This window comes from Myxocyprinus asiaticus, chromosome 37 (genome assembly GCF_019703515.2).
Source record: "Myxocyprinus asiaticus isolate MX2 ecotype Aquarium Trade chromosome 37, UBuf_Myxa_2, whole genome shotgun sequence".
NCBI classification, from domain to species: domain Eukaryota; kingdom Metazoa; phylum Chordata; class Actinopteri; order Cypriniformes; family Catostomidae; genus Myxocyprinus; species Myxocyprinus asiaticus.
The window spans coordinates 42242835-42269364 of NC_059380.1; the positions used below are offsets into that span (position 1 = coordinate 42242835).

Here is a 26530-nt window from a genome sequence, read left to right on the forward strand (position 1 = left end):
AACTGACTGGGATCTCTTGTTGTAGGTCTTTTCCAAACTGTTTGAAGTTGCCCGAAGTAAAGTGACACTGGGCACCCTGAAGCCCGCCCGGCGGCAGAGACTGTCCTCAAACAACAATGTGAAGAAAAGAAACTAGCCCATAATGCTCTGCTTTTTAGGACTGTCGCCTCTCTCCGCAGTGTGTTTGTAAATGCAGGTCAGCACGTTCACACAGAATCATTCTGAGGGGTTCACAAGGTCTTCATCTCTCTTTCCTTCCTGCATTCCACGCTCTTCCTCTTCATCTGTCATTTGTGTGTTCAGATGTTGAAGCCGTTCGGTGATTAGTACACGGACGAGAACATCCTCGACTCCATCAGAGCGCGTCACGTAAAATGATGTAACGCTCCTCTCAGGACGCTCATGTGTCAAACTGCGACTCTGACCCCTGAATTTTGATTTTTCGATATAAAAGCGAGTCTCGTGACATTGAACAGTATTACTGATGTACCAATGATTCCTCTAGTCTCTCTGCTTTAATCGTTCCATCCGAACACCAGAGCTGACGGATGCTCTCTTACTGTACAGTGTCGATTTTTTTAAACTCACAAATACGGCATGAGATATTAATGTATACGAGACATTTTCTATACCTTTCTTTTGTTGATGTAGCAGGAAGAACAAATTCCACCTTTTCTGACAAGCATCGGAATGTTTATTATTGTTTAATTTCATTTATATTTCATTTAATTTATTTTTCAATTTGATTAAAATGATTCACTGTATATTAACTCATGTTGCTGGGTTTGTCTCTGCGTTGTGTTTGAAGCTATAGAAACACTTTACATTAAGGTTGTATTTATATTAGTCAATGCAGTATCATGAACTAATAATAAACTATTTTTACAGAGTTTATTAATCTTTAATTAAACACTATTCTCTGCAAAAAAATAATTTTCTTCCCCTACAGAAATCTGATGCATGACAATTTATGTAAAACACATACAGTATATTATGTACATGCAGTATATGTCAGCATATATGCCCAGAGTGCATTTCTGCAAAGAGTGGCTACTCTGAAGATGCTAAAATACAGTATAACATAGTTTGGATTTATTTTGGAACATAATTCCCATAGTTTCATTTCTGTTATTCCATAGTTGTGATGACTTTACTATTATTCTAAAATGAGAAAAGAATGAGTAAGTGACCCTAAACTTTTGACCGGTAGTGTGTGTGTGTGTGTGTGTGTGTGTGTGTGTGTGTGTGTGTGTGTGTATATATATACACACAATATTTTATTAGTGGGATTTGAATATGTACATATATATATGAACTATATAATGTATACAGAGTACTTTTGTCTTGTTTTAAGATTTAGACTTTTTTGTGTTTTTTTTACTGGAAAACAAGACACTTTTATTTGAGAAGCAAAATAAAAAGATATTTTGTCTTGTTTTTGGAGAAATCCAACAACTGAGTAACATTTATGCTTCTTTTTTTGCCAATATGGTAAGAAAAAAACCTTGATTCAAAATGAAAACAAATATACTTTTCTTAGTATTTTTTAGTAATTTTTTTACGTCCCTTTTTCAGGATACTGTATTTTAAAGATAATTTTGTAAAAATCCAAATAACTTTACAGATCTTTATTGTAAAGGGTTTAAACAATGTTTTCCATGCTTGTTCAATGAACCATAAACAATTAATGAACATACACCTGTGGAACAGTCTTTAAGACACTAACAGCTTACAGACGGTAGGCAATTAAGGCCACAGTTATAAAAACTTAGGACACTAAAGAGACCTTTCTACTGACTCTGAAAAACACCAAAAGAAGGATGCCCAGGGTCCCTGCTCATCTGTGTGAACGTGCCTTAGGCATGCTGCATGGAGGCATGAGGACTGCAGATGTGGCCAGGGCAATAAATTGCAATGTCCGTACTGTGAGACGCCTAAGACAGCGCTACAGGGAGACAGGAAGGACAGCTGATCGTCCTCGCAGTGGAAAACCACGTGTAACAACACCTGCACAGGATCGGTACATCCGAATATCACAACTGCGGGACAGGTACAGGATGGCAACAACAACTGCCCGAGTTACACCAGGAACACACAATCCCTCCATCAGTGCTCAGACTGTCCGCAATAGGCTGAGAGAGGCTGGACTGAGGGCTTGTAGGCCTGTTGTTAGGCAGGTCCTTACCAGACATCACCAGCAACAATGTCGCCTATGGGTACAAACTCACCTTCGCTGGACCAGACAGGACTGGCAAAAAGTGCTCTTCACTGATGAGTCGCGGTTTTGTCTCACCAGGGGTGATGGTCGGACTCGCGTTTATCATCGAAGGAATGAGCGTAACACCGAGGCTTGTACTCTGGAGTGGGATCGATTTGGAGGTGGAAGGTCCATCGTGGTCTGGGGCGATGTGTCTCAGCATCATCGGACTGAGCTTGTTGTCATTGTGGACAATCTCAACGCTGTGCATTTCTCCCTCATGTGGTACCCTTCCTGCAGGCTCATCCTGACATGACCCTCCAGCATGACAATGCCACCAGCAATACTGCTCATTCTGTGCGTGATTTCCTGCAAGACAGGAATGTCAGTGTTCTGCCATGGCCAGCGAAGAGCCCGGATCTCAATCCCATTGAGCACGTCTGGGACCTGCTGGATCGGAGGGTGAGGGCTAGGGCCATTCCCCCCAGAAATGTCCAGGAACATCAAGTGCCTTGGTGGAAGAGTGGGGTAACATCTCACAGCAAGAACTGGCAAATCTGGTGCAGTCCATGAGGAGGAGATGCACTGCAGTACTTAATGCAGCTGGTGGCCACACCAGATACTGACTGTTACTTTTGATTTTGACCCCCCCTTTGTTCAGGGACACATTATTCCATTTCTGTTAGTCACATGTCTGTGAAACTTGTTCAGTTTATGTCTTAGCTTGTTGAATCTTTTTATGTTCATACAAATATTTACTCGTTAAGTTTGTTGAAAATAAAAGCAGTTGAAAGTGAGAGGACGTTTCTGTTTTTGCTGAGTTTATATATATATATAATGACAAAAGTAGGCTACTCTGTAGGAACATTTTTTTGTGTGGTGTTCATTGTTAACACATTATGAACGAACTAATATGAACAACTTAATTTTAAGTAACTAATGTTAACTTTTAATTTCAGCTACGCATATGTAGAAATGAACATAAATTAAGAATAAAAGCTGTAATCAATGTAGTCAACGAATACAACCTTATTGTGAAGTGTTACTGAAGCAATGTTTGTGTAACTCGCAGGTTTTGCACGTGGTGACAGAACAGGAACCCGAGACCAAAATGAAGTCGTTTTATTTTGACATAAATATTGCTTACCGACCATGCCTAAATGAGCAGCTCATTCTGTGAGTGAAACATTAAAATAGTTTGATCTTTGAGTTTTACACCGCTTGGTGTCCAATAACTGCAAGCGCCTTGAAAACTTGGGATACATAGAACATTGAGTTTCACATTTCTTGGGATAGACACAGGAAACATTTATTTTTCAAGTATTGAAGTACAATCTGTAAAACACAAAACTGACCTACTGTTCTTTCTTCATAAAGAGAAACCTCTTTCAATAACATTAAACAAGTATTAAATACTGAGGTCAGTCGAAAGTCACAAATACAAACCAGAATTCATAAATTGTATAAACCTGTACATGCCAATACAACAGTGATTACACATTTTTATTTCATGAAGCAACAATCACTGCAGCTCTATTCATATCAATAATTAATAACTAATTAATATAATGTCCAAAAGTGTAACAGCCACTAAAATCTCCAGCACCAGCGGCTCTTTGAAAGTGGAGGAAGATTAAAACGTCTATTAGAAATATGTGACCAGAAGTCAGGAAATGCAGTGTTTTCATTCTGATGAACAAATGTTTCCTGCAACACTGTCTTTATAGAGACTAAAACAATATTCAAAGTAATATTCAGTATTTCTAAATGTAAATGAGACAAAAGCACCAGAAAGAATGACACTTTTCAGTTCAATAATTTTTAATTTACTTCAAACATCCTGAAAATCGATTTGGTCTAGTGTTACGTTTATTGTGTTGATAGAGCATCATTTCTTAAATCAAGATAATGACACTCAATCACACACATACATACAATTATACAGTTTCCAAATTCAAGAAATTCCTTTTAGTGTAACTGAGCATTGCTTCAGCTGTGCCTCTGTGCTTCACTAAATTAAGTCTTAGAATTCATGAAGAAAATGCTGTTTGATAATTAGGACTGATTAAAACGAGACGGCTCAAACTTTTTGAGTGTACTGAACTGAGAACGACCCCTACTTATCAATCATCTCACTAACCCCACCCACTACTCATCAGGCATGAGACAGACTCCACCCTCATCCATCACAACACTCAAAACACGCCCCTTCTGCTGGTGTCTTTCCATCATTAGCTCTGATTGGCTGATGAGCGATGACATCACACATGGCAGAAGAGTTGATCTTAAGTATTGCGAGTAGAGGAAACTGTCATTCCTGTATTTCCTGTCCTGCCTCGGTGTTCTGTCAGAGGAAGTTGTTTGAAATCTGACGCTGGTGTTCAAACAGGTCCTCTACCTCTGCACTGTACGCATCACCTGGGAGACGAGAGGACAGACAATAATAATAATAATAATAATAATAATAATAATAATAATAATTTACACCAGTAATAATAAATGAAATGACACATTTTTATACATTTTATTCATACACATATATGCATTTTTAGGGGTCCAAGCACGAAGTGATTATTATTATTCCCTAAAAGTGTTTGGTGTCAAAAACTTGGTAGGATGGTCCCAAATCCCACCCACTACTCCCATGCACACGCACACACGTCCAACACTAGGTGGCGCTTTAATAATCAAATTAACACTTTTGTCTTTAACTCAGGAACCATAAGTGCTGTACTCAAAATTATGTGTCTTTGATTCCTTGAGTGGAGGCAAACAAAATGTATATCTCTGATTTTTTGTTTTTTTTGGTCTATAATTTTTTCCGGCAGTTTATATTTTGTGAAAAACTGCTGTTTGTCCAATTTGCTCAAAATTGAACAGCTTTTTGGCTTCATCAGATAGTTTTGATATAATCAATAATTTTATCGATAAAATTAAAATATGGAAGTATATTAATTGCAAATGTCTTTGAAACAAAAGAGCACACTGAATTGCATTAATTGAAGAAGAAACACATTGCATTAACAGTACTTTTTTGGGGGATGCAATTTCAAATGGTTGTATATTAAACTGAATATCTTAATTGAAAACATTTCACCCAAAATTTCATCATTAAAAATTCAATAATAAATATTCACCTTCCAAAGTTCAATTCCAAAATATTCAGTTTTCTTTTTTATTTCACCTTTATTATTCAACATGCAATAATCAGTCCATTATATTTCACATTACAAATTCACCTCAGAAATTCAACCTTGTACATCCTGACATTGCAGGAAAAGCAGTTGCTCTTGATCTTCATCAACACTCGTTTGCACTACCTAGTGGTGAAGCTTGAAACAGCAAGGGAAGTTTGTGCATCTGCACTCTACTGCTTTTCCTGCAATGCCAGGATGCCTGAATTTGAATCACTGAAATTTTAGAGGTGAATTTGTAATGTGAAATATAATGGACTGAATATTGCATGTTGAATAATAAAGATGAAATAAAAAAAGAAAACTGAATATTTTGGAACTGAACTTTGGAATGTGGATATTTATTATACATTTTTGTAATGATGTGAAATGTCTTTATTTTGTGTGAAATGTTTTCAATTAAGATATTCACAGCTTAAATATACAACCATATGAAAAATGCAAGCACTGTTAATGCAATGCGTTTATTTTTCAGTTAGTGCAATTCAGTGTGCTTTTTTTCTAAAAACATTTTTCATTAATATACTTCAATATTAAGATCAATTGTGGTACAAATTCACTCATCACGCTATATCTTCTGAATGCAAAGTCCAAACTTAATGAAACTTGGTATACGTTGACAACACAACATTTTGAGGATGCATGCCAAGTTTTGTTCAGTTCCGCTCAAAGGGGTTCAAACAACTAAAAATCTGTTCTTAATCTGCAACCATTTGATTGAGGAAGTTGACGTTTGGCCTTTTCTTTGGGTCAAGTGCCAACATATCCTTAAAATATCAATAACACAAATCAACTAAAATGGACACCAACAGCCAATTGAATTCAGAACTCGTTAGCCAACAAATTTATTTGTGAATGTCCGATAGTCATGAAATGTGGAGGTCTAGAAGAAGCTGCGTACCGAATTTTGTGAGATCGGCAACAAGGTTGCACTCATTTACATTTTCGCTGATAACTCTGAAACCATAATGGCTAGAATAAAAACAAAAACAAAAAAACAATTCTAAATCCTTCTGTGCCGCTGCATAAAATCATATGGATTTCCATTCCTGCAAGAAAAATTAAGCCAATGTATTTTTACATGTTGCCCATAATGACTAATTAGCCTGTATCTTAAGAGGGCAATATCCAAATTTAACAAAACTTGGTACACATGAACAGCATGACACTCTTAGCACACATGCCAAATTCTGCCAATTTTCGATGGTAGTAGGCACTGTAAATGAAGAAAATCCTGAAACTTTACAACTCTTTGTTGACATTTACAACCAATACAATTTGATCCATGGTATCAACAGAATCTGTTTGTTCTAATTTGGCAATCTTGGTCATTTCCAAACTGGGTGGACCCAGATGATGATTGCTTGCAGCTATTTTTTATTTAATATAAATGATCATAATATATAATAGCATTTCTATCACAATCTCATGAACTTATTTGTGTCATGAATCTGAAATGCTGCTCTAGATACTGAATGTTCTTTTGAAGAACTGCATTAACTCATTCATGTTGTAAACTCACCTGCGTGGCAGCCGTACAAATAAACTCGTCCTCCGTCATACCTGCATCTACAGCGCATCACATTGTTCTGGAAGTCTGACTCTGCCATGTCCAGAGACGGGTTAACCTCAACCTAGAGGACAAAACTAGCACATCACAAACCAAGTATACATTTCCCTCATGTGGATCTTGGAAAGAACTAAAAATCAGCTAGATTTAACTGGAAGTGTCCACAGGAAGGGGCGGGAACAGCAACATCTACTAACAGGCTGTCATTACGAGGCACTCGCGGCCGACATTGTTTTTCCATCATGTCTGTTGAGTTAAATACAGCAGCGTTTGCTTCAAAGAAAGAAGTCATATATTCCATCTTAACTCAAACTTTTCCATGCAAGTATCCCACATGTATCCTCATAAAAGTGATTACATTAAAAAGGCAACAAGTTTATTTGTGCCACTAAGTTCAAATTCATAAATTCATTTTAGTTTTGATTTTAGAGTCATAAACAACAACCTACTGTTGTAAGACTGAAATAACTCTCCTGTACTAAAGACTCTCGACTCTTTATTCTATTTTAAATCGCGGGTGGAACGGAAAGATTACTCGGCTGATTCTTAAATGACTGAGCAATCATGGAGGATGATCTTTAGGTGACCACGAGTAAATGTCTTTAAACGCACCATCCTAAAACTGAAAGGCCACAATCTTGGCTATCTTAGAAAACACCCTGTAATTGTATAAAAGACACACGTGGAAACTGCTGTCCAGTAAAATGCTGCTCAAAGGGGTTTCGTGGCGAGTTCAAGTGATCTACCAGCGTCTCCCATCAGACGTAATGTGATCATAAACTAGACCATAACGCTCGAATCGCCCACCCCACCGACTCTGAGTGTCTAAATCACAGAACAACATAGACATAGAAACCAGCACAACACAACCAGGAATAACACATTTCACAAAAACATACAAAAGGAATCCCGTCGTAACTCCTTCAATACAGTTTAAAAGCTTCTCAGGATGCACTTCATGAAGTCGCTTGAGAGAATGATCAGAGCTGAATTCCAGACACAAATATAAGAAATAAGATCCTTTTAGGTACACATTCTTTCACTTTCTCACCTTTCAGATTTTATTTTAAACAGAAAGCATCGATGGAAATAATATGTGCTGTTTTTGAGGCACATGCCCTTTGATATTTTCTGTTTTTCCCGGGTTCATCCTTCCAGAGGAGACACCTGCTGAAGCGCTCCACACAAATGCTCGTTTAAAGTATGTTTCTTCTACATTAGCATTTTATTTCTGCATCTTTGAGAAGTTAATGTTATCTGATAAACATTATCTGGCACAGTTTTACAGAAAATGCCATATGGCAACACTGTCCCACAATGAAATTGCACTACTGCATTTTCCCATTGGGAATTTTTTACAGACAGTTAAAATATTATTCATTTATATTATTACATTTATTCATTTATGCATAAAGATTTGTTTGATTTGTATTTCTCCTTTTACGACAAAAATGAACACAACAGTGTTCTATAGAAAGGGCAAGAAGAGTGCACAGCTAGCTTTTCACAATAAAAATGACAATATTGAAGTCTGCGACGCAATCTTTTGCTCAATTTTAGTTTGAAGGAAAAAAAAATAATAAAAATAATAATTTAATTCAAGGAGAAATTGATCATGAGTAGTTTATATTTGATTTTTTATCCCTTTTTCTCCCAATTTGGAATGCACAATTCCCACTACTTAGTAGGTCCTCGTGGTGGTGCGGTTACTCACCTCAATCCGGGTGGCGGAGGACAAGTTGCCTCCACTTCTGAGACCGTCAATCCGCGCATCTTATCATGTGACTCGTTGTGCATGACACCGCGGAGACTCACAGCATGTGGAGACTCATGCTACTCTCCACGATCCACACACAACTCACCACACGCCCCATTGAGAGCGAGAACCACTAATCACGACCACAAGGAGGTTACCCCATGTGACTCTACCCTCCCTAGCAACCGGACCAAATTGGTTGCTTAGGAGACCTGGCTGGAGTCACTCAGCACACCCTGGATTCAAACTCATGACTCCAGGTGTGATAGTCAGTGTCAATACTCGCTGAGATACCCAGACCCCAATCATGAGTATTTGAGAAAGACACATTTTTTTGACCATTTTTCATTGTGGTAAAGAGTTGCATATGGCAACATTTCCCAAATATTTGGACAAAAATGTCTTATTTTTGTTACTAGCCCTATTTTATGCCAAAAAATCAAATGGGAAAAATATTCCACTGTTAGAGCATATTGTGTTTTGGGCACTGCATAATTCCCATATTTTCATTTGTGCTATCTTATAATTCTGAAGACTTTATTTTTCACATTTTAGTATAACAGTAGTCATAATAAAGAATGAGTTGGTGTCCAAACTTTGACTGCGAGCATATCTCAACAGTGAAAATCACCAGAATAATGGCAATTATGGGCTGATATTTACGCACACAGCAACTAAAGTGGATTTTGGCATTTCCTCCTTTTCATATGACCCATTTAGCTGGTAAAATGTGTGGAATATTAATTCTGTATGATAAAGTCACATTCCAATGAAAGAAATGTGAATAGTCAATCAGTTAATAATGATTAATCATTGATAAATATGAGTGTGAGAGTAACTGAGTCAAACTCCTGCAGTCTGCACTGCGATAATTAAAGCTCATATCTCACTTCAGCATCTGTCCATTAGTTTAAATACTGCCACTGAAACAGCTTTCCCAGAAAACACAAAAAGCTCTTTCAAACAATAAAATGAAAAAGAAAAAAAAAAACTATTCCAGCTGAAGTTCTGATGTTGGTATAATAATAAACCGCTCTTGAACTCTCTCAGCTCATTTTAGAGATCATTATTTTCTCTGGTAATGAGCTCATTCTGGTAAATGACTGTGTGCGCTGAAGGGTTCGACTTTCCACACTGAGACCAAGAGGAAAAATACACAAACACACGAGAGTTACTGAGCAGCTTTCTCAAGACAACTATGACCAGTAAACTGCAAGTGCAAATGTAGCCCGTATGACTAAATGCAGAGTGTCCTGAAGTCATACGATAACTTTGTGTGAGAAACGGACCGCACCGAATTTGAATTAAACACGAGTGCAAATGAGATTTGAGAGCTGCGGGGAAGATGCTTTTCAGTCCATAACGACTTAAATTTTGGTCTATTCCTCAGACTGAGCTATCAGATGAGCTCTGAACACTCGGAATATTGCACACAAGTCACACGGAGCACTGTTGTGATACTTTTATGGTGCTTTTTTGGTCATTTTTAAGCTTGACAGTCGTGGTCACTATAAACTATTATTGTATAGAAAGGAGCTGCGTGAACTTAATTACTGTCACGTTTCACAGAAGAAAGAAAGTCATATGTGTTTGGAACGACATGAGGGTGAGTTCAACTGTGATTCAGATTTTGGTGTGTTTAAATGTTCTCTCACCTGGAAGATATAGTCGCCCGGTCTGACGTCAGTGATGTCGACCCATTGGCAGTCGATGTCGTGGCGATACGTATCCCAGCAGCCCACAGAGATGCCCTGATCACCCATGTTGTAACAGGCGTAGCGTTTGGTCAGGCCTGTTGCCATGGAGACAAAGCAAAAGCGTTTTTACAAGCACATCATATAGTTTTGAAACAACCTCAAGCTCTTTAACAGTAAATGCGGTGACAGCAGAGACCATTAAAATCTCTGTCGTGTTCAGGACGAGGTTTATTTGAAGTTCAATAGATCACTTAGAAACACACCAACAACTCAAACACACTTTCATAAACGCTTCACAGCTGTGTTGTAGCATTCCTTATTTGTAAGTTACATTGGATAAAAGCTTCTGCTAAATGACTACATTGAATCGTTCAGATTTTGAAGCATAAACGTCAAGGATTCATATGCAAATGGATATCTGATAGACAGTGCTGGAGTTCAAAGTAACACATTACGTACATTACGTCCACACTAATATGTTTTTGGTAAAATGTGCATTTATTTAGCCACATTTACACCTCTCATCCACACTGGAACTGTGCTTTCCTCCACTGAGAAGTGGAGAGACTTTACAAACAATGAAATTAGGAAACAGAAAATGTTTCTAGAGTTTTCTACCGAAGCGTATTTTAACTCGCTTTAGACTCACACTTGTGTTGTTCACGGTCAAAATCAATCACGGTCCGCAAACGATACACGTGCATTTTTTTACATTTTTATCACAATAACACCAGTAATTTGCATATATGAATAAGCAAATTTATGTTCATTTTACTACAGTAAAAACCTACACTTGTATAAGTTGAAATATGACGAAAGATTGCTCCCATCTGGTGCAAAAAAAGAACAATTACACGATTTGAAAATCATGTTATGACAATAATAGCCAGTAGATGGCTGCAGAGATCCACTAATGCATTCTGGATGAATTTGTGTGTGTGTGAGCGCATGTGTCCTGCATTAATGGATGTGTTATGATCTCACCCATTCATTTGTGCCTGTGTATTCTGCATTGTGGCTAAATTTATTGATTATTGAAAGAAATTGCTCTGTGTTATAGTCTTATCCATTCATTTTTTAACTTTTTTTTGTCACGTGGTCATCGAGTCATCGAGAATTTTGTGTGTGTGTGTGTTCAGATGGCAAATGTAGGGAAAGTACCCAAGCCTCGAGCCACTCAGATGCAGGGATGTGATTCTTCTGGATTAACACAGAATTACATTTTTTCCGACCTAAAAATGTGACCCGCATGAATTGTGTAAATCTGTTAAAAAAATTACATTTGTGTGTTAATATTTCATCGGGACTTTATGATATCGACAATGTCCTGTCCGGTGCATTCTCAACAAGCATTTTTCACCCATAAAAGTGTCATTCAAACTTCCCTCGGAACAACTTCACTCACAAACTTCACAGCTGCTTCTGCATCACACACACATTTTCGCTGTCAGGACTTCATTCAAGTAAGACAGGTTTATTTTAATTCATCACGAGAAATAAAATGGTTGGATATAGAACAGGTTAAACCGTCGCCACAGCAGCTGCAATTCCAGCGTTACTGATGTGATATTTGCAGTGAAATCGTGAAATGTATCTTTAAATATATCAAACCGTTTGTCTGTATAATCATAAAACCCTGCAGATACAGTGCAGACATTTGAAAATATTCAGTCTAGATGAATTTTCCCCCATTTAAATCGGAAAATGAATGGGTTAAAGATGTAATAAAAATGGACACAAGTTTTTGGGAGACCACTCTCTGTAAAACCTCTGAATTTAAATCCACAATCCACAAACAGGCACTCCTAAGAACATGTCATATTACATTTTTATTTATTGGCATTTTCACATTAATATGGAAAATCAGTGTGACAGTTGTAAAAGCAGCACAGGAACAGTACATGTTGAGGGAAATCTCTTTAAATAATCCAAACGTTGACCTCTGAGACATTGGCACATTATATGGTATCCACAGCATTATGGAGTGAATTAAAATAGAAATCGCGATGTAGCCTTGCATGCCACATCCATGTTTAACAGCATGCATTAACTGCTTCAGTCAGTACTGTATGAGCTGGTGGCGTCACCTAACGGCTGTGTGCGGGAAAACACTGAGATGACAGCATCAATACGAGATGACCCAATGTTTATCATATTTCAACCCAAATTGTGAAGCTTGTCAAAATGATCCCTTCCCGAATGTTGGCTCTATATTTGTAACTTCTGCGCTCTGTTTGGATGGTATTGTGCTGATCAACAATGTGTGTGTTTGTCAAGAATTTTTGTTAACACTTTACAATATTGTTTTATTTGTTAATACATTGAAGTATCATGAACTAACAATTAACAATATTTTACAGCATTTATTAATCTTTGTTAATGTTGGCCATGTACTATTTTTAATTGTTAGTTCATGTTAACTAATGTTGATAACTGATTATGGAGGGGTTCGCTGCCCCCCACATTGATCGGTACATCCTGCTTTTTTGTGCTTAGCCGATCACATGCCTGAGATGACGTATGCGATTTTTTTAAAGAAACAAAATTTATGTCGGTCAAAAATGACCGAAGAGTGCACAAGGGTTAAGTGTGGACGTGACTGTAATTAGATGATGTTTAGGAAGTAACAAGAAAGGTAATCGCAAGTTAAATGCATTACTTAATTGAAAACATTTAAGTGTGTTACTTTGAGTTTAATTAAATTATTTACTAACAAATACAATTAAAAGCTGTTGTGCTCAAACTGTCATGAGAACAAACACTTCTCCAAAGCACAAAATACCACTTTAAACACACCTAAAACCACGGTGAGCAAAAGTAACACAAAAATAATTAACCGCTCACTTTCTAAAAAGTATCAATGTAACATTTAGTTACTTTTTCGGTATAACTCAGTAATGTAACTTTTTTAATGATTATTTTAAAAGTGACACTGCTGTTTGTTTTATTTTATTTTATTGAATAGATTTACCTTCAGGGCAGTACGTGTCCTCCAAACAGAAACTGGCTTTGTGACCCTCAGCGACCTTTGTGCCGTTCAGGGTCAAAAGGTCATAATGTGTAAAGACTTCAATACTATGGTAATGTCTGTGAGAGATGAGAACAAAGTCAGTCAAATGAATCAAAGGATATTCACCGTTCAGTAGCATTACATGAATGAGTCGATCCTGAGTGAAATAATGAATGTGTTATTATTGTGTCAAGAAGCTTGTAATTACAGCTGCTGTTATTGCTATAATTCAAAATATTTTATAAAATAAAAAACACCAGTCCAGTCGTGCCAAAATACACAATATAGTAACAGCTGTTCAGCAGCTACTGTGTAAATCACTGCACACATTAACTGCAGTTTACTAAGATTGTTTATGCTCGTTCATTTCATTTCATTCCACATTTCAGTCCAGAAAAATGTACACTTAGGAACTGAATAAAATCCAACAGAGTAATGACTGGACCTTCCCATAATAAGAAAACATCATCAATATAATGTTTCCAAGAGATAATCATATAGAATCATATCTTCTAATTTACCTACAAAAAGACATGGAAAGCTGGAGGCCATTTTAGTGCCCATTTTAGTCCCAGAGACCTGAAGGTATGGATTGTCATCAAAAAAGTGACTCCTCTGCTGCCACAGTGCTGCTTAGAATGGTGAGGGGGGGCAGTGTTGGGGTGTTCCTCCTAAAGTCCACAATGATCTCCACCGTTTTGAGCGTGTTCAGCTCCAGGTTGTTTTGACTGCACCAGACAGACAGCTGTTCAACCTCCCTTCTGTATGCAGACTCATCGTCATCTCGGATGAGGCCGATGACAGTGGTGTCATCTGCAAACTACAGGAGCTTGACAGAGGGGTCCTTGGTGATGCAGTCATTGGTGTAGAGGGAGAAGAGTAGTGGGGAGAGCACACATCCCTGGGGGGCACCAGTGCTGATTGTACAGGTGCTAGAAGTGAGTTTCCCCTGTCTCACAAGCTGCTGCCTGTCCGTCAGAAAGCTGACGATCCACTGACAGATAGACGTGGGAACAGAGAGTTGGTGTAATTTATTCTGGAGTATAGCTGGGATGATGGTGTTGAAAGCTGAACTGAAGTCCACAAAAAGGATCCTTGCATATGTCCCTGGTCTGTCCAGATGTTGCAGGATATGATGCAATCCCATGTTGACTGCATCATCCACAGACCTGTTCACTCGATAAGCAAATTGAACAGGATCCAGAAAGGGTCCAGTGATGTCCTTCAGGTGGGCCAACACCAGTCTCTCAAATGATTTCAGACATCAGGGCAACGGGTCTGTAATCATGAAGTCCTTTGATCTTGGGATTCTTTGGGTTGGGGATAATTGTGGAGCGTTTGAAGCAGCAGGGAACTTCACACTGCTCCAATCATCTGTTGAAGATCTGTGTGAAGATGGGGGCCAGCTGGTTAGCACAGGATTTTAGACAAGCGGGTGAAACACCATCTGGGCCCTGTGCTTTCCTCATCTTTTGTTTCTGGCAGACGCAGCTCACATCATCTTCACAGATCTTAAGTGCAGATTGAGTAGCAGGAGAGGGGAGGAGAGTGGTGGCAGGAAGTGTAAATGTTTGTGTGAAGTGAAGGTCAGAGCGGGTGTGGGGTGTGAGACTGGGCTTTTCAAATCTACAGTAAAACATATTCAGGTCATTAGCCAGTTGTTGATTCCATACAGCGTTGGGGGATGGTGTCTTGTAGTTGGTAATGACTTTCAGGACTCTCTACACTGATGTAGGGTCTTTAGCTGAAAACTTGTTTTTCAGCTTCTCAGAATAGCTTCTTTTAGCCACTTCAATTTTCTTAGTGTGTTTTTGGCCTGATTATACATGATTTTATCCCACTTCTGTAAACATCCTCTTTGGCATGACGAAGTTTTGCTGTAAACTACGGTTTGTCGTTGTTGAACGTTAAATAAGTCCTAGTAGGAATGCATATATTGCCCCCCCCCATAGATATATATATATATATATATATACACAGTACTGTGCAAAAGTTTTAGGCACTTGTGAAAAATGTTGCATAGTGAGGATGTCTTAAAAAATAATGACATAAATAGTTTTCATTTATCAATTAACATCATACAAAGTCCAGTAAACATAAAAAAGCTAAATCAATATTCGGTGTGACCACCTTTGCCTTTAAACAGCACCAATTCTCATAGATACACCTGGACACAGTTTTTCTTGGTTGTTGGCAGATAGGATGTTCCAAGCTTCTTGGAGAATTCACCACAGTTCTTCTATCTATTTAATCTCAATTGCTTCTGTCTCTTTATGTAATCTCAGACTGACACGATGTTCAGTGGGGGCTCTGTGGGGGCCATAACATCTGTTGCAGGGCTCCCTGTTCTTCTATCTATTTAATCTGTCTCAATTGCTTCTGTCTCTTTATGTAATCTCAGACTGACTCGATGTTCAGTGTGGGGCTCTGTGGGTACCATGACATCTGTTGCAGGGCTCCCTGTTCTTCTATTCTAATGTTTTCTATTTGCAAAAGTAATGTTTGGGAGTCTAGCATTTACATTTCCTATTGACACACTAAAGCTGAAGATATAAATAACCATCTTAAGACAAATGCTTTTGTGAAACATCTTATGTGCCTAAGACTTTTGCACAGTACTGTGTATATATATATATATATATATATATATATATATATATATATATATATATATATATATATATATATATACACACACACACACACACACACACACACACACACACACACACACACACACACACACGTCAACTGGAATATTTGGCTGTTATATAAAAGATGTAAAACTGAAGTCACACACACACAAACACACACACACCTGTGGCACTGATGCCAGGTCCAGGACTCTCTGGTTGCTCGTGGTCTGAAGTCGGCGCGTCCGAGATTCAGGATTCGTGAAGAGAATCGCAGCAGACGCCGGTGTCCATACGGCCAGTGCATGCGCGCTGCAGATGACGACAGACAGTTCTCCTCATGTGCACAGGTGAGCAGGTGCAGCGGTCGATCCTCCAGGTAGGCCGACTCCTGAACCAGCTGAGCATCCACAACCAGATCAGGAGCCACTGAGACACACCAGATATGACATCATCACAGCTGTTTAACTAAGACCATTTTCAACTGTAACACAAGAATACTATAGTGCTCAAGATATGCTCCAGTGAGCTTTAACATTGATTTAACAATTAAGTAGTTTTTTTCTTACCCCACTGGCCAATACTCGTTTATAAACTAACTCAATTTGTTAAGATTTCTTTGAAACAAGAACAAGTCATTCTGCTCTGTATATTTTTTTAAGGATGTTTAGATATTTTGACTGGAAAACAAGACAAAAATACTGATTCTGAAAATGATTTGCTGTGTGTGATTATATTCAGCTAAACTCGTACCATCCACACAGGTGACCCCGGCGGCTTTGGCCCCACCCCCTCGAGGACAGTACACCTGTCCGTTTCTGCGGCACTGCTGAATGGACATCTCCGTTCCGATACAGTGAGTTCCACTAAGAAGTACCTCCTCAGATCCGGTGTTCCCGGGCCAGAACCACGTCTCCTGCGGGATGGAATGCAAACAAACACACATGATCAGAAAATCTGTCAAATCTGAACTGAAGACTGCAGGACCGGCGGGGGTCTCGTGCCAAACGCTTGCTGGAATTCACAGTGAGTCCAACAGAGGCATGATTACAGCTCAAATATTTTCCTCTCCACCATCTATTTACTTTCTATTTATTTATTATTTGTAGAATAAATAATTTCATGTCTGTGCCGATCATTAGGAGTAAATCTTGTACCTGATGGGCTCTGGAAGCGAAGCCGAACCCGAGCTGTCTGCACACGACCATTGCTTCATTAATGCTCCAGTTCTCACTGCACACTGACCCCCAGCGCCGCTGCCCGCTCACCTCCATCAACACCTCCACACGACCCTCAGCGACCTCTCGACCCCCTGACAGACGCACCTGAGAGAGACAGACATTTTACTGTAACTGTCATGGTACAAGCCGCAAAACAAACATAATACGGAAGTTTATTTGGCTCTCTTCTGACCGTGGCGCCAAGTCCAGTGTTTGGGACGTTACAGCGGACAGACACGTCCTGACTGTGTTTGCAGGATCTCAGAGGAACCTCCTGAAATCGACACTGTGTGATGGAGCTCTCTCTGCCTGAACACTGTACTGCATTCATGTGGATCGGACCGGTACCTGCAACCCAAAACACATTTCATATATTTATATATCTGTGTCATTGGAGTTTCACATGCTAAAAGACATGTGTCCAGTTCTAGAAACAGTTATTAATACAGTTGTGTTTGTCACAAAACTACAACTGGCTGATCACAAGACAAACGAGCGCAGTCACATGTGTGATGTATACAGTCTATTCAGCTCAATGCTTCATTTACTACTAAAATAGCATGAGCAGACAGAGGCGGATGGAAAGCCGTGTGTGTTTGAACAAGAGTCCCTGTAATTTGTGCACAGTGAGGTCATGATTTAACCAGTAAATGAGTCCATCACAGAGTTAAACATACTGTCATCTGTCTGACAATGAAGAACAGACACGATTCTGAGACTCAAGCATGTAATTCACCTAAAATCAGCCATTAACTCAGAAAACACTGACACACACACACACACGCACTCTCTCTCTCTCTCTCTCTCTCTCTCTCTACACACACACACACACACACACTCTCTCTCTCTCACACACACACGCACACTCTCTCTCTCTCTCTCTCTCTCTCTCACACACACACACACACACACACACTCTCTCTCTCTCTCTCACACACATACACACTCTCTCTCTCTCACACACACACACAGTACACACAGTTGGGACATCTGGTCCCCACAAGGATAGTAAAACCTGTACACATACAGTACACACACACACACATACAGTACACACACACACTCACACAAACACACACTCACACAGGGCTCAACACTGTTAAACCTGAAGAAGAATTGTTTTTTATGATGGCAGTTTTAATGCATAATATGTTTTGCAAGATTAAATTGCCAAATAAATAAATTAATTAAATCACACACTTCTGCACTAATCTTTGCTATATTAGAGTGAGTGTAAACTGCAATATGATGGATGATGCATTTCTTCAACGAAATAATATTGTGTGGAATATTCATGCACTCAATCTGTGTGTGAAATGATGCACTACACACTATGCACTCAATCATGCAGTGTAGGAATTAAAAAGTGTAGTATCGTCCCAAATGGAACACCTAATTGTTGTTTACTGCATAGAAGCATTCGCCGTTTAACAGCTGACGATAGTGACATTTCAAATGCATGTGATGTGTTGCTGCTAGCTTTAGCGTGTAAGCCAAACTCAGTTTACACTTACAGTATCTCACATAATGAACACATTCACACAGCGTGGGTTGATGGTAAAGCATTTAATTAACATTTTTAAGGTGCTGTTGTTGCAGTGTTCATCATTAATTAAAATGTTTTTGTCTGGTCAGCATCACGGCCAGGCAACACCGCCCTTTCTCCTATGTAGGGCGAGCTGAGTAGGTATAGCTGCAGCACAGAGACCTCCAAATGGGGGCAGAATCTCCAAAATAGGTCATGGTTTCAGCAGAAGGGGGTGGGGTATTGTACAAAACAATTGTGGGAACTAGCAAAACTTCAATGAAGACAGCAGCGTGCAAATGTGAGTTGAATGCTTTACCATCACCCCACACTGTGTGAACACATCGTGCATGTTTAAAACGTCACTTCTGTCAGCTGAGTGCTTCTGTGTAGTAAAAATAATGTTAGTGTTCCATTTGAGACGATACTACCTCTCACAAAAAAAATCAAAAGTTCTGACAAACTTGCTGCAAATTCACCACTCATTATTTTCACATGCAAATGAGCTTAAATTCACCGCAAATGTTTTCCAGAAGTTTGCAGCTCTACACTGGTAGTGGTGAACCTGCAGCAAACCTTTGGCAATAATGAAGAGTTTGCCACAAAGCTCATTTGCATGTGAAAATAATGAGTGGCAAGTTTGTCAAAACTCAAAATTTTTGTAAGGACCTTTTGAAAATTCATACACTAGATAGCCAAGTGTCTAGTGTGTAGTGCGTCATTTGAGACAGTTAGTGAGAAACTTTGAGAAGTGAAGTTGAGCAGATTTTGTGCCTGTCGGGTTGGTTTTGCTTTGATTCTAATTGAGCATCCAGTTGAGTGTAAATGAGATCTCAGGAAACTCGCTGCTCATTATCACGCTCAAACCGCCACAATCAGTCACTGCAGATATCAACATCTGATGACATCACTGCTGGTTTACGCTGGTCTGGCTTGTGGAGCAACAAATACCAGACAACCAGTCAGGAGGTCTTTCTGGTGAAGATTTTGAGGAAGTCTTGCTGGTTAAACTAGTTTAGAAGGCCAGTGATGACATCATCATCCAAAACGCAACCTATACTGCTGACAGGGTTTCCATGAACTGTGTTCTTCACTGTTAGATTAAATTAATACACATTTGGGCACATTACACATATAACATGTTATTATTATTCATTAATATAGTAATAACAATAACAATATGAAAGTGCAAACAACTCTATCAAGTAATTACAAGTAGTTCATTAGTATTTCTCAGTAATTACCTATGTAATTACACAGTTACATGAACACTAAAATAAAGCATGACCCAAAACTGCTATTTGCCAAAATGGAAAGAAAAAAAAAAAAAATTCTCAACCCATTAGCAAATAATGTTTTTTTTTTTTCTTGTTTTAAGCATAAACCTCTATTATTTGAGATTTATTCTTTAAACTAGACTTAAAAAAGATTTGACGGAATTTTACCTCAGGTAAATGTATCTTGTTTTAAGAATGTTTTGATTGATTGTGAACACCAAATGTTCTCACGGGAACATTAACACAAACACAGTCCCGGGTGTTTCGAATGATTCTGAAATATAAACTCAATACAGTTCAGAAAGTCTGAGAGCAGTCGTGTTTTCTGTTAAGTCGGGACTCTCACAATCAGTCTTGAAGAGTTCACGTAAAATCTCAATCAGTGAGGAAATAGAGCTAAAATAACCAACGTGTGTCATATCAACACTCACCTGCTCGGATACAGCTAGAGAACTCAAATATGTTTGGATGATGGCAGCTGAACCAGAGATTAAAATACAGTACATACATGAAACAAATGCTTTTTCAAAAAGATTCATTTAAATGTACCCCATATTATTCTCCATTTTAAATATAAATAACAATGCATTTAGGATCAGGGAGGATTTAATAGATGTGTTTGAGATAACCAAACTAACTAACACTAAGCCAAACTGTTCCAGGATCAGAATGTCACAGGCTCTGTAGTTTCATGAGATTTGATCTGCACTAGATGAGAAAAAGTCATTTAACCAGAGTTGTAAATTATCTGAACACAGTTTGAGTGTTTGACTGTGCAGAACTCATCACCACAATGCTAGGGTTTTGTGGCTGGTTTCCAGGGCGTTGCTATGTGGTTGCTAAGTTGTTCTCTTCGTAAAGTAGCAGCATACCTCTCCTCAAGACACATGATTTGAGGTATCTGGAGCACACAGCGTTTTACGAACACTGAAGTAGTAAAACAGTATGTGATGTGTGTTACCTTGTCCCATGTGAGCTCCTCTCAGGGCCTCTTTGGCCGAACCGAAGCCCAGTTCTCTGCACACGACACTGGCTGCAGGCAGATCCCACAGGTGGTCACAGACGGTTCCCCACTTCCCGTCCCTGAGCACCTCAACACGGCCCTCGCCGAGCCGCGGACCCGCCTTCAGACGCACCGCCGTCTAGAGAGAGACAGATCACACGATCAAACACACAACTACATCTGTTCAAGAACCTGGGCTGTGTTCAGAGTACTAGCATGTGCAATGCATACTATTGTTAAAACAGTATATAAAACAGTATGGTGTATGTAACACACATGTAATCAGGGTTGGAAATGAACTTTTCAGCCAACCAGCCAAAGTGAAGAAGAAGAAATGTATCATCAGCCAGTCAGATTTCTTACTGACCGATCTTTTTAGTGGATTTGAAAAACTTGAGAAATAAACAGTATACTTTAAGCAAGTTCAAAAGCAAAGCACTCTTTAAAAGAATAATTATCTTATTTATTAAATATGTAAGTGCCTGAAAGTCCATTCTTTCTGAGAGAACAATAAAACTAGATGTGTGTCTTAAACTACACAATTCAAAATAGAATTGAGGAAACTTCCAAATTCAACGCAATATAATGCAGTAAGATTTTTGAATTCTCTTAATAATTGTCCTCAGTAATTGCTTTGTTTAGTCAATGTTAATTTGTTTGTTCACTAAATGAAAAAGAAATATTAATTTCTTGTGCAGCCAACTATCAATTGACAATACGAGTACTTTCATTTATTCACCATTTCAATTGCTTTTATATGAAGTTATCAGCAATATTTGCCTCTGAAGAGAGAGGTTTGTCTTGCAAGGCAGTACGTACAATTGACATAAACACACGATAGACATCAACACAACACACAAACCTCAGTGACAGTGACAATCACACCACACAACAATTGACTAACAGTGGCAACAAAAAACAACAAAAACAGCACAAATAATGTCAGCAAACAGCAACTAAGCCTGTAACACTGACTGCATAATTTATTCATGTTGCAAGGCATGTTGGGAACTCACAAAATAGCAACACAGTTCAATATGAAATGGGTTTGTTCAGATGACTCTTTTAGGTTAGTTGGGACAACATTTGTGTAATATTGTTACTCTAACATGTGTTTTTTATAGGGTTACTGCAGAGTTTTGGAAATCAAATTTAAGACCTTTTTCAAGACCTGAACAAATAAAATTAATACCGTATCCCCATAACAAACTCACACAATCTGAAAATAAATCCTGTATCACAGACTCTTACTTAGACAGTGGCACACATTCAACATGATCATCAGTAAAACGTCATGGTTACTGGTGTAACCTCCGTTCCCTGATGGAGGGAACGAGACGTTGGTGTCGATGTAGTGACACTAGGGGTCACTCTTGGGAGCCCGAGACACCTCTGGTCTTTGATAAAAAGCCAATGAAAATTGGCAAGTGGTATTTGCATGCCACTCCCCCGAACATACGGGTATAAAAGGAGCTGGTATGCAACCACTCATTCAGGTTTTACGCTGAGGAGCCGATATAGGGTCCGGCCATTTCAGCGGGTAGTTCAGCGTTGTGGCAGGAGGGACCAACGTCTCGTTCCCTCCATCAGGGAACGGAGGTTACACCAGTAACCATGACGTTCCCTATCTGTCACTCACTCGACGTTGGTGTCGATGTAGTGACACTAGGGGTCCCTATACAAAACGCCACAAGGCTGAACTGTGTTACGTGAACTGGCGGTGTGTGGTGGGCAGACTTGCTGTGTGCCTCATAGCCAGCGCACCAGGTCGACACGTAACCTCCCCCAACACAGTTATGAGTGTCGAACGGCCCTACTTGGGGACAAGTCGACTACCCAAAGATAGAGACGGGCTTAACCCAGTCGTGGCCTCTTTTCCCCTTCTCTTTTTCCACTCCCTAAAAAAGAAGGGGGATTATCCGACTGGGCCGCCAGGTCTAGTCGGGGGGTGTCCCTCCCAAGGGGAGGACACCACGGAGACCACACCTCGCCCCAAGAGGGGGGGATATTTAAGTGGAAGAATACATCACATGGTCTTTCCAACCATGTGGAGAGCCTTCAAGGTAGATCCTGCCCAATGGGGGAGGAGGTACTACAACATGGAGACTGGGGCAGAGGGGCTCTGCCCAAGGAAGACGCCGTTTGCCAGCAGGGAAATGAGCTAGCGGAAGATATAGATCACATGGGGTTAGCCTTACAGGGAACCGCCACATGCGGAGCACCTACCCCAGCACCGGGCTCTTAGATAGCGCGTGTACTGGGCCGGCAGTGAGTTTCTCCGAAGACTCGACTGCCACAGGGCTCGGAGGAAATCAACCAGGGAACAACTTTTGTGAACACTACTGGGAATTAGCAGCGCACGTCTTCAGCCCAAAAGGAGGTGGGAGGCGCTAAGTGCAAGCGGTACACCCGGCCGGCTATCCCGGGCTTATCCGCTTGTGTTGCGTGCCACTACCTGGGACGAAACCGGTTCCACCCGGAGGTTGTAGAACCTTGCATAGGTGTTGGGTGTTGCCCAGCCCGCTGCTCTACAAATGTCTGTTAGAGAGGCACCTCTGGCCAGGGCCCAAGAAGCCGCTACACCCCTGGTAGAATGGGCCCGTAGCCCTACCGGGGGCGGCATGTCTTGGGCGAGATATGCCATAGATATGGCATCAACGAGCCAGTGGGCGATCCTCTGCTTGGAGACAGCGCTTCCTTTCCGCTGTGCACCGAAGCAGACAAAGAGCTGCTCAGAGAGTCTAAAGCTCTGCGTGCGATCCAAATAGATGCGTAAAGCGCGCACCGGACACAGCAACGCCAGGGCTGGGTCTGCCTCCTCCTGGGGCAGCGCTTGCAGGTTCACCACCTGGTCCCTAAAAGGAGTGGTGGGAACCTTGGGCACATGGCCTGGTCGGGGTCTCAGGATCACGTGAGAATAACCCGGACCGAACTCTAGGCACGTTTCGCTGATAGAGAACGTTTGCAGGTCACCTACCCTCTTGATGGAAGTGAGCGCAGTCAGGAGGGCAGTCTTCAGGGAGAGTGCCTTCAGCTCGACTGACTGCAAAGGCTCAAAGGGGGCTCTCTGTAGGCCCTGAAGAACTACGGAGAGGTCCCATGAGGGAACGAAGAGCGGTCTGGAGGGATTCAGCCTCCTAGCGCCTCTTAGGAACCTGATGATCAGATCGTGCTTCCCTAAGGACTTACCATCAACTGCGTCGTGGTGTGCTGCTATGGCAGCAACGTACACCTTCAAGGTGGAAGGGGACAGCCTCCCTTCCAACCTCTCCTGCAGGAAGGAAAGCACTGATCCGACTACGCATCTCTGGGGGTCTTCGTGTCGAGAAGAACACCACTTAGCGAACAGAGACCACTTCAAGGCATACAGGCGCCTCGTAGAGGGGGCCCTAGCCTGAGTGATCGTGTCTACCACTGCGGGTGGTAGGCCACCTAGGCCTTCCGCGTCCCGTCCAGGGGCCAGACATGGAGATTCCAGAGGTCTGGGCGCGGGTGCCAGAGGGTGCCCCGTCCCTGAGAAAGAAGGTCCTTCCTCAGGGGAATTTGCCAGGGGGGAGCTGTCGCGAGGAGCGTGAGGTCCGAGAACCATGTCTGGGTGGGCCAGTAGGGCGCTACCAGGATGACCTGCTCCTCGTCCTCCCTGACTTTGCACAGTGTCTGTGCAAGTAGGCTCACTGGGGGAAATGCGTATTTGCGAATGCCAGGGGGCCAGCTGTGTGCCAATGCGTCTATGCCGAGAGGAGCCTCGGTGAGGGCGTACCAGAGCGGGCAGTGGGAGGATTCTTGGGAGGCGAACAGGTCCACCTGAGCCTGACTGAATCGACTCCAAATCAGCTGGACCACCTGGGGGTGGAGTCTCCACTCTCCCCTGTGGGGAACCTGCCGTGACAGCGCGTCCGCTGTAACGTTGAGGTTGCCCGGGATATGAGTGGCTCGCAGCGACTTGAGGTGCTGCTGACTCCGGAGGAGGAGACGGCGGGCGAGTTGTGACATACAGCGGGAGCGCAGACCGCCTTGGCAGTTGACATATGCTACCGCTGCCGTGCTGTCTGTCCGAACTAGCACGTGCTTGCCCTGGATCAATGGCCGGAACCTCCGCAGGGCGAGCAGAATTGCCAGTAACTCGAGGCAGTTGATGTGCCAATGCAGCCGCGGACCCGTCCAGAGGCCGGTGGCTGCGTGCCCGTTGCAAACAGCGCCCCAGCCCGTCTTGGAGGCGTCTGTCGTGACCATGATGCGCCTGGAGACCAGTTCTAGAGGAACACCTGCTCGTAGAAACGAGAGGTCGGTCCAAGGGCTGAAAAGACGGTGACAGACCGGTGTAATGGCCACGCAGTGTGTCCCGTGGCGCCATGCCCGTCTCGGGACTCGAGTCTGGAGCCAGTGCTGAAGCGGCCTCATATGCATCAACCCGAGCGGGGTGGCCACCGCCGAGGATGCCATATGCCCCAGGAGCCTCTGAAAAAGTTTCAGTGGAACCGCTGTTTTCTGTTTGAACGCCTTCAAACAGGCCAGCACCGACTGGGCACGCTCGTTCGTAAGGCGTGCCGTCAGAGAGACTGAGTCCAACTCCAAACCGAGAAAAGAGATGCTCTGAACCGGGAGGAGCTTGCTCTTTTCCCAGTTGACCCGAAGCCCTAGTCGGCTGAGGTGCGAGAGCACCAGGTCCCTGTGTGCGCATAACACGTCTCGAGAGTGAGCTAAGATTAGCCAGTCGTCGAGATAATTGAGAATGCGAACGCCTACCTCCCTTAACGGGGCAAGGGCAGCCTCTGCGATCTTCGTAAAGACGCGAGGAGACAGGGACAGGCCGAAAGGGAGGACTTTGTACTGATACGCCCGACCCTCGAACGCGAACCGCAGGAAGGGTCTGTGTCGAGGAAGGATCGAGAGTACGCGTCCTTCAGGTCTACCGCCGTGAACCAATCCTGATGCCGGACGCTCGCTAAAATGCGTCTTTGCGTCAGCATCTTGAACGGGAGTCTGTGTAAAGCCCGGTTCAGTACTCGCAGGTCCAAGATTGGCCGCAACCCACCGCCTTTCTTCGGTACGATGAAGTAGGGGCTGTAAAACCCTTTCTTCACCTCGGCTGGAGGGACAGGTTCTATCACGCCCTTCCGTAGGAGGGTAGCGATTTCCGCGCGCAGAGTAACAGCATTTTCGCCCTTGACGAAGGTGAAGTGAGTACCGCTGAACCTGGGCGGGCGCCTGGCGAACTGAATCGCGTAGCCGAGTCGGACGGTCCGGATCAACCACCGCGACGGATTGGGAAGTGCAAGCCATGCGCCCAAATTCCGTGCGAGGGGAACCAAGGGGACAACGTCGTCGGACGTACCGGCAGGTGGGGCCTCGCGGCGGGGTGGAGCGCGAGGTGCCACAGCACGTCGTGGCCTTGCTGAGTCTAGGGACATCGAAGCACTTACCTGGCTCCTTGTGACCACCCCCGGA

At 41.7% G+C, this 26530-nt stretch overlaps 2 protein-coding genes across 3 annotated transcripts in view; one reads left to right on the top strand and one right to left on the bottom strand.

Annotated features, from left to right (window-relative positions):
- LOC127427811 (atlastin-2-like) overlaps positions 1–2528 on the top strand; it is a 36122-nt gene extending 33594 nt beyond the window's left edge. For both annotated transcript variants that reach the window (XM_051675614.1, XM_051675615.1), the window contains one exon: positions 26–2528. In XM_051675614.1, coding sequence (XP_051531574.1) covers positions 26–136 — 111 coding nt within the window. In that variant the 3' untranslated portion in view covers positions 137–2528. The remainder of the gene's footprint in view (positions 1–25) is intronic.
- A 1027-nt stretch (positions 2529–3555) lies between these two features.
- Positions 3556–26530, bottom strand: part of LOC127427810 (lysyl oxidase homolog 4-like) — a 39831-nt gene continuing 16856 nt past the window's right edge. The window contains exons 7-15 of the mRNA XM_051675613.1: positions 21041–21221; positions 17471–17625; positions 17215–17382; positions 16811–16973; positions 16243–16486; positions 13386–13501; positions 10373–10509; positions 6914–7025; positions 3556–4615 (exon numbers count right to left, since the gene is read on the bottom strand). Coding sequence (XP_051531573.1) covers positions 4545–4615; positions 6914–7025; positions 10373–10509; positions 13386–13501; positions 16243–16486; positions 16811–16973; positions 17215–17382; positions 17471–17625; positions 21041–21221 — 1347 coding nt within the window. The 3' untranslated portion in view covers positions 3556–4544. The remainder of the gene's footprint in view (positions 4616–6913; positions 7026–10372; positions 10510–13385; positions 13502–16242; positions 16487–16810; positions 16974–17214; positions 17383–17470; positions 17626–21040; positions 21222–26530) is intronic.